Source organism: Vigna angularis, chromosome 6 (assembly GCF_016808095.1).
Source record: "Vigna angularis cultivar LongXiaoDou No.4 chromosome 6, ASM1680809v1, whole genome shotgun sequence".
NCBI lineage: Eukaryota > Viridiplantae > Streptophyta > Magnoliopsida > Fabales > Fabaceae > Vigna > Vigna angularis.
In genome coordinates, this window is record NC_068975.1 from 24747811 (window position 1) to 24757575 (window position 9765).

General features: G+C 35.2%; 1 protein-coding gene across 1 annotated transcript; it reads right to left on the reverse strand.

Moving 5' to 3' along the window:
- Positions 1-1661: 1661 nt before the first annotated feature.
- Positions 1662-4452, reverse strand: LOC108341824 (jasmonate-induced oxygenase 4). Its single transcript, XM_017579476.2, has 2 exons — positions 3520-4452; positions 1662-2148 (listed from the first exon to the last, which is right to left on the reverse strand). The coding sequence occupies exons 1-2, from the start codon at positions 4351-4353 to the stop codon at positions 1900-1902; spliced, it is 1083 nt and encodes a 360-aa protein (XP_017434965.1). The 5' UTR covers positions 4354-4452; the 3' UTR covers positions 1662-1899.
- Between the last annotated feature and the right edge of the window lie 5313 nt (positions 4453-9765).

Below are 9765 nucleotides of genomic sequence, written 5' to 3' on the forward strand. Positions count from 1 at the left end.
TTTGTGGGGTTGAGTTAGGCATAAACTCACTTTCTAATATGGTATCAGAGCCATGGTTAGAGCCTATCCTAGCGAGTTCTAAGTGGGCATTCTATTCTTCTCTTCCACCCGCAATCGGGCCGTTATCGGACCACCCAATTTCTACTATCACGCACGAGATGTCTATACCTCGGCGTGAAGGGGGTGTGTTGGAAGTCCCACATCGACTAGAGATAAGGCCAAATGATAATATATAAGTGAGGTGCAAACCTCACCTTACAAGCCGGTTTTGTGGGGTTGAGTTAGGCATAAACTCACTTTCTAATAACAGATATAACCCGTCGATAATATGCTCTATAATATAACTTAGGTTTTCCTTCCCCTGGTTCATTTTGCGCATTGCCTCTTCTTCCTTCATTCCCCTCTGTCAATTGCCCCCTTCTGTTGATTCAATCCCCTACACCGGTGAGAGGTTGTCGTTCCCCAATTGATTTTGCATGTTCTCCCATTCGTTCTTTCATTCTCCTTTGCAAGTTGCATTCTTTAGTTGATTCAATCCCCTGCACTAGTGAGAGGTTTTCGTGCCCCACTTGAATTTTCTCGTTTCCCCCTTTTTTTTTTTATTATCCTTCATGTTGCCCCTTTCCTTGATTCATTCTCCTACACTGAAGGAGGATGCTTCCCTCCTCTACCCTGCGTTGGTTTAAGGTAGGTTTTCCCTGTTTTGTGCATTCATTAATTTGTTGTTTCACTAAAGGCTCATTGGTTCCCTATAGTGGTGCTAATCAGTGCGAGGAGGTGTGCGTTTTTTTTTGTTGTAATTGGGAAGTGAGGTTGTCGTCATGGAGGGAGGTTGTCCAGAGGCCTTACAATCAATGTGTGTTCTGTGCTTGTTGCCTCGTAGTGTTAACTAGGTGTATGGTGGGAGCAATTTCATTTGCCCATCTAAAAAAGGTAAAACTAAGTTCATATGTCTATCTCTAATGATGCATTAGACAAAAAGGAAGATCTTGGATATGTGATTTTGAATCTGAAGGAGGTCATCTTGATAGGACTGTGTGATCGAAAAAGAAGAGATTGGAGAAGGAGAATATGGTTTGGAGTCGCACTTGATTATCTCCTAATGATGTTAACATTAATTTCTCATAAGAACCACGTTTGAGAATATATATATATATATATATATATATATATATATATATATATATAGAGAGAGAGAGAGAGAGAGAGAGAGAAAGTAGTTATTCAAATTATAATTTTAGTATTAAACTAATTAATACTGCACATGAGTAATGATATCAGGCACTTCTTAAAATTTTAATACGTGCATAATTAAATGTGAATCACACTTTAAAAGACTGAACGGACTATTTAATCAAACAAAAACTAAAAGAAGTCCGTTATGGCATATTGTAGTTTGATGGTTTTGAATTATGAGAAATAATGTTTTGTTTAAGGGTAGTTTTCTTTTTCAGATGATTGGTCTATTTTTGGACACTAAAGGGTCTTGGTTATTGGTTTAGCGCTAAGTTAGAAAAGATTCTCCCTTTCTTTCATAGTTGCTTCCAAACCCTTTTTCATTGTATGTGATTTTCAGTAAATGTGTCATAGAGTTCATTACTTCTCATCTTTATCAATATGAAAGCCTAAAGGGTCAATATTGTATAGTTGCAAACGGCTCATAAAACTGATCGGAGATCAAAGAAAGATTGTAGATATCATATTGTTCTTGATTACAACAAAATAGTGATTATCATGTTGTTCTGTCGTTACAAACAGGTTGCCATAGTAAAGAAGATTCAAGGTTTTATTTACTATCCAAGAATGAGGAATTTTACATTATGAAATAATTTTACTTACTCTACCCCACAAGATACAAGCCAAGCCATGAGACAAGGAGAGAAAAATAAATGCACAAACCTAAGAATCCAGCACAAGTGCATCAATATTTCGTTTTCCTTCAGGGCCTTTGGTATACCATGATAACACATAGTCTCCATACACAACATCACGGTATTTAGCAGGTGATGACTCATCTATCAGTTCAGAGACAGGGGAGATCTTCACTGTCTTAGCAGGGTCATGAAATGTTGCCACAGAAAGCCTTGCTCTATCAGGATTAGTAATTGCCCTATGCTCACAGCTCCTGTACTTTCCATTGGTTATAATCTGGTGCCAAAAGAATTTTCTGTTAATTGAAAACTTGCAAAAAGACCAATTGTGGTTGAATTCACCCCAACTTTCTCTTCATCCAAATTTAGCCAACTTTTATTTAACTTAATGAATCAATGGTCAATCAGGATAAAGAATCACAGATCATCAGAATTCACTATTAAGCTGCCATGTTGTAGAATACTGAATTTACAAGTCAAAATGATACAAGCAAGTGCTTATAATCCAGAAAGAAACATTGTTATCCACAGCAGAGGGATAGTAGTGGCGCCAATTTAGCTAAAAATTGGAACTCGTTAAATAAAACCGAACCTGTCATGTTTTTTACCAGTTCTAAATAATAATTTTTACATGGAAAAACAATCTCTCTTTTCCACACATTTTTCCTCCTTACACCCACTTCCCCAATTGAAGTGAAACGGTTTGCAATATTATATATATTATCTGGTAAATCATAACCTGTCCATTGAATTTAATGTCCCAAACAAAGTTCAATACAACATAAAAACCAATACTTCACACCTACTTACTTGAATTTCAGCAATTGTTAGCAATTTAATAAAACTGGTCACAAATAGATCATGCTAGTGCTTATTCCTTTGCAATGCACATATACTATACTCGTGCCATACATTGCTCACATAAACCCCTTTGGCCGTGCTCAGTAATCTAAATTAAAAAAAAAAAAAAAAAAAGATGCTTTCCCCTAAACGCTTCAGGCATCTGCTTTTCTTAACTCTCGGCACTTTAAATAAATGGCAATACAGCCAAAATTCTCCAACCCACTTATTTCATATTAGAGGCATACTATCAGTACATTCTTTTCTTAAAAAATTTTCTATCCCTCTTTCTTCTATCAGTTGAAACTCACCTAGCTCCCACTAGTTTGGGAGTAAACCCAAATGGGAAAATGTGATCACTGAAATTCAACCAAATTTCACTCAATAAGAATAAGTCTGTGAGAGTTTTTTGCAAGCACTTTTTTTCTCTTTGGATGCTCTTAGTGTGTGTTTGGTTTGGCGTTTGACAAACACTAAGAATCCCTTCACACATTTGGAAGATGAAAATAGAGAAGGAGCTGTATAGGTGGATTAGGGAAAACGTGGGTTACTTTCAACCCAATGTTATATATCCCAAACACACCCCTAGTCCTATTATTCAATAGCCTTGTCTCATCAGAGGTAACAACTAAATACCAGTATAGATTACCGAAATAAAACTTCAATTATGATTGAAAACCGGCCCCAAAAAGACCTAATAACAACATCTGTCCAGTACAAAAATCAAATGTTCAAGGTCAAAAGAATTTCCATATTTCCTATTGTACTGTAAATTTATACAAACCAAAAGGGTCAACAGTTTATTTACCTCAGTTTGGTCAGCCAAGAGGACAAGAACAGCATCTGACAAGGGTTCAACAGTAACCCACTTGTCAACACCACCATCACCACTCTTTAGCACTTGAAGACCCTCCACGTCATCCTGAATCAAAAGCGTGATTGCACCTATGTCAGAATGCGATTGCAACCCAAGCGTGAGGTCTGGTTCGGGACACGGAGGATAGAAGCTAATTGTGATGTTCTGGTAAAATTCTCCAACAGCATCTTCAATGCACGAAGCACGCAACCCTAGACTCTCAGATATCAAAGCCAGCAACTTTTGCGCCAGAATCTTCATCTCGTCGCTGTACCTCGCCACTGTGTCCCGGTAATCGGGGGGAAACTCCGGCCACCGATCAGGGTTCCGCCGAGAGAGGGGAAGAGTGTGGTGGTCGAAGTAGTCCCTCCAATCGAGGACCTGCGCGTCGTCTTGCTGCTGATCGGAGGTTGCCAGCATCTTGCTGCCGTAGCCCTCCGACGCAGTCGTGGAGCAGGCGTAGCGGAGCTTCTCCGACATGGGGCAGTCGGTGAAGAATGCGCGGCCAGTGCGGCGAATGGCGCCGAGGAGTGACAGAGGGACGCCGTGGTTGGTGACGTGGAAGGCGCCCCAGTCGCGGCAGGCGCTTGCGATTGATTCAAGGGTGGAGGCGCGGCGGGTCGGGTCGAAGAACGATAGGTCGATGAGAGGAATATTCCGTGGTTCGGTTCGGGTGTGGAAAACGGGTCGGGTATGAAGAGGTTGAATGTATTGGGGTGGAACCCGAGAGAGACCCGATTGGGCGAGGGGTTGCACCCTCCTTATGCCTTCTTCGCTGACTTCCATTGGATAGGATCCTAATCCAATACACGCTGCGTTATTTAAAAGCTACGACATCAAGATAAATAAATATCAAGTACTAATACAAATAAATAAACTAGAATATGAGAAATTTGTCGCGTAAGTACTATGAACATTCATAGAAACGGGTATTGCCCCCTCCACCACCACCAAATGTTTCCTGCACCTCCCCATATCTCTTTAAAAAAAATTTAATTACAAAAGTATCCTTTTTACTTTAATTATATTTATTTATTTATACCTCATTTTTACTCTCTCGCACTGCCCCCACCCCTCTCTCCCAACTTTTACTTTTCCATATTCGTTTCTTTCCACCCTCAACTTTCACTTTTTCAGATCCCTTTCTTCCCATCCTCCAACTCTCACTTTTTTAACCTTTCTCAAATAATTGTCTCACACTCATTAATTTTTTATCAATTTTAAGATCAATTTTAAAAACATAGACTATTCTTATTTTCTTGGATACAATAAAAAATACAAAACTCCAATGAAGTCGAGCATTGCTATGTAGTAATTCACCTCAGGATGGAGATCCAAGATATTCCATTGAGAACCTTGAGGTTGGATTATAGTCCCGTTTGTGGTGTTTACGTAGATATTCCCCGACTCATTGAATAGTAACGTTGAAGCAGCACCAGAGGCATCCAACACATAGTAAGAGTCGTAAAGCAGTAGAGAAGGCCATGAACGGATGTTGACATCCGTTTAAGAATTCAACGTATATTCACATCCATTTAAATATTAAAAAAAAGGGTAAAAAAGAGATGGGGAAGTGGAGGGAGCATTACGTAGTGGTGGAGGGAGTAACACCCTATAGAAACTAAGACTTAAAAACCAATGTTTTCGGTGGACTTTAAAAGGGTTCATTGAATGGTTCACTGAAAATCCAACTCACACAATTTCATAAATTCAATTTTAAATTGTATTTTTTACCGGTTTTGAAATAAAAAGGCAGATATCATATGAAAAGAAAAGAGAAATAAAAAAAAAACACATTATAAGACTTGGTTCCTTTTGAAGGAAATCTTGGTATTGATAAGATGATGAATAATATAAGATTTCTTTGGTTTGGTCATAGAAATGGATAAGTATTTATATATCCATCATTGTTGGGTCTTTGTACTCATGTTATTTTGTATTTATTTTCGTTTTCAATTATTTTAAAAAATTTTAAAGTTGTTATTAGAAAATAATGTTAATAGTTGTTTATTAATTGCGTTTCATAAAATAAAATTAATGTATTAACCTCTTCAATTTTTTAAAATAATTTTATATTTTAAAATCTGTAAAATTCAATCATTTTTATACAAATGGTTGAGTTGGTTTTAAAATGTTGGGTTTAAACTCACAACTATGTCAAAAAAAGTTCAAAGTTGTGATTAATATATTTTTACTAATGGGAGGGCTACCAAGTCGGTGCGTGAGTCTCTTTAATTTCTCAAAATAGAGAGCACATAACTTGGGAGAGAAAAGATAGAGAGGGGAAATTTTGTAGAAATTTTTACTATGCAGTCTTGGTATAACAAAAATTTTATTTGCGTTTATCGTTTGATCAAGTTGAAACTTTGATAGGAGGTTCGCAACACATGCTCTTCATTCTAACTTATTAGATCGTTGGTTGGATGTCTAAGGTTAGAGATATTAGTCCACATAGTAGCTCTATTTTTAGAGTTCTTCTCTCTTTGTTCTTCGATTTAAGTTTTGTAACTTTGATCTTTGGTTGGGTGTTAGGATTACTTTGTGCAATTAATCAGACTGTTTTGTACCATTTGTTGATCATAGTGGAGATATTTCTTTGGTTTGGATGACTCGTCTTGAATTGATGGGTTTTTCATGTTAAAAAATTTGGTGTCTTTGATATATGATATTGGTGATTTATTGTTGTTATTCATTGGTTATTGTTTCTTATATATTCTAGAAAGTTAGGGATCCATTTCATTATCTGGTATATTAGTTATATTGTATTGTTTTTCCCATCAGAGTGGTACTAGAGCTCTTAGTTTAGAGCTATAATTACTTGTTTGAATGACGGGGGCAAATACAAAGATGATTGTTTTGAATGTTATCAATTATTATTTGTGGAAGAATAAGATGAAAGACTTATTATTTGTGAAGAAATTATATCTTCCTATATTTTCTGCAAGAAGCCGAATTCAATGTCTGATGAAGAATGAGACTTTAGCACCAATAAGTGTGTGGTTTTATTCAATAATATGTAGAAGACAATGTTTATAATCACATTGCTAATGAGGCACATGCTAGAACTTTATGAGAAAAAATTGAATCTTTGTATGCTTCTAAGAAGATAAATAATAAACTGTGTTTGTTAAATTGCTTGATGAATTTGAGGTACATGGAGAGTTCTTCCATTTTAGACCATTTAAATGAATATCAAGGGCTCCTATATCAATTGTCAAAAATGTGTATAAACTTTGATGATGAAGTTTTTAAAATATGGCTATTGAATACTCTACCAAAGTCTTGGGAGGTATTTAAGGTTTCAATTACAAACTTCGCCCTGAATGACATTGTTTCTTTGCAAATGGATAAAAGTGATGCTCTTAGTGAATATATGAGAAGGAATGTGCATAGTTCTTCATCTCAGTTTGAGATGCTTGTCATATAAATTAGGGGAAGAAGTCAAAAAAAGGAACCAAAAGGTGGTAGAGAGTATAGCAGGAGCAAGACCAAGACCAAGTCAAGATACAAGAATATAGAGGGTCATTATTGTAATAAAATTGGACCATACATAAATATTGTTTTAAGTGGAAAAAAGGACAATAAAGTCAAGAAGGGCATACAGAAAAAGAATGATAATTATAATGATGATTGTGTCACTACTACTATAAGTGTTGATATTGTTCTTCTTCGTGACTGAGTCTGTTAATCTTGCACTAACGAGAGCATGTTGATTATTAATAGTAATAGTACACTGCACATTACATTGATAATGGAGTTCTTCACATCTTACACTTATGGTGATTTTAGAATGTTCAAGATGAGTAATGATGGTGTTTCAAAGGTTATTGGTGTTGATGATGTGTGTTTGCAAACCAACATGAGAGTGCAATTATTACTTAGATGAGTCAAACATGCTCCAAATGTTTACTTTAATCTGATATTTATGCATTTGCTTGATGATTGTGGTTATGACAACCACTTTGGTTATGGTAAATGGAGGCTCATTAAAGGTAATTTGGATATGGACAAAGGGGAGAAACACTCTAAATTGTATTATGGTTTCTGAAGACATTGTGATTGTTATGTATAAGAATCTTTGTGGCATCAGAGACTTGGTCATATAAGTGAGAAAGGGCTTAGTTGCTTAGCTAAAAAGGATGTTCTTTTAGGATTAAAGAATGCAAAGTTGGAGAAATGTTCTTATTGTATGGATGGTAAACAAACTAAAGTTTTTTTTTAAAGAAACATCCTCCCTCAAGGAAGTCGGAGTTGCTTGAATTGATGTATTATGATGTTTGTGGCCCGTTGAAGGTAAAGTCATTTTGTGATACACTTTAGTTTGTTACTTTTATTGATGATTGTTTCAGGAAGCTATGGGTCTATGCACTTGAATTAAAGGATCAAGTACTTGAAAAGTTTAAGGAATTTCATGCCATGTTGAGAGACAATCAAGCAAGAAGCTGGAATGTATCAGTATTGATAATGATGGTGAGTAATGTGGACCCTTTAATGCTTATTGTAGACAACAAGGTATTGGACATGGAAAGACTTCTCCTAAAACTCCTCAGTTGAATGATCTAGCAGAGATGATGAACATGACTTTTATTGAACATGTTAGATGTATGCTTTCTGAAGCAAAGTTGCCTAAGCGCTTTTGGGGAGAGTCATTGTTTGCAGCAGTGCATGTTATTAACCTTAGTCATGCAGTTGCTTTGAATATTGAGGTGCTAGACAAAATTTGGTTTGGTAAGAATGTTGGCAATGATCATTTGCATGTCTTTGGTTGCAGGGCATTTGTTTATGTTCCAAAGGATGAAAAATCCAAGTTAGACGCAAAGACAAGGCAAGGTATCTTTATTGGTTATGATCAGGATGAATTTGACTATAAATTGTATGATTTGAAGCTAGTAAAAATTCATGATGTGAAATTCATGGAAGATCAAACCATTAAAGACATTAACAAGGTGGAGAAGACTATACTTAAGAAGGATCATAATCTCACTAATGGTAATCCAATGTGATTGTCAGTTCACAATCTGGATAATGTTGAGATTGAAGCTCAAGATGATGATCAACATAGTGATGTTGATGATCAACAGGTTAGAAATGGAGTAAAGGTTTCGATTGATGATGCTCAAGAGGAGTATGATGATGATCTTGGTGATATAACTTAATTATCACAAGTCCCTACCAAGAGGTCCAAGAGGCTGAGAAAACCATCTTTCAGATATCCTTCAGACGAGTATGTAACTTTGATTGATGGTGGAAAACCTAAATGTTTTGAAGAAGGTTTAGATAGTGAAGAAAAACAACAGTGGCTGGATGTAATTCAAAATGAGATGAAATCTTTGCATGATAATTACACTTATTATTTGGTGAAATTGCCTAAGGGCAAAAGGGCTTTGGAAACCAGCTAGATTTTTTGGGTGAAACAAGATTCAAATTCTACATTTCCAAGGTATAGGCTAGATTAATGGTGAAAGGATTTAGACAAAAAAAAGGTGTTGATTTCAATGAGATTTTCTCACTTGTGGTGAAAATGTCATCTATTAGAACTATGCTAAGTTTAGTTGCTACTTTTGATTTGGAGGTTGAGTAGATGAATGTGAAAACAACTTTCTTTCATGGTAATTTGGAGGAAGAGATTTACATAAAACAACCTGATAGTTTTCATGTTAAAGACAAGGAAGATGATGTGTGTAGGCTGAGAAATAGTTTATATGGTTTGAAGTAAGTTCTAAGACTATGATATAAGAAGTTTGAGTCTTTTATATGTGATCAAGATTACAAAAGGACTCCTTTTGATTATAGTGATTTATTGTTGCTATTCATTGATTATTACTCCTCATAGATTCTAGAAAGTTAGGAGAATTTTATCTACTACATTATATGGTATATTGGTTGTATTGTGTTGTTTTTTCCATCAAAAAATAACAATTTTATAAATTCAAATGTAAAATTTTAAAATAATTTTAAACAATTTTATAACAATTTAAAACAGATATATTTAAATTTGAAAATGATTTTAAATAAAGTTCAATATAAAATATAAATATAAATAAACTTAATCTTATTAAAATTATTTAATAAAAATATCATTTTAACAAAAATATTTGTATAACATTTATATAAAAAATAAATTTGATTTGAATTTAGAAAGGAACAAATTATTACTAAACATTTTTAAAAAAATTGAGACAAAAACTACCATAATCA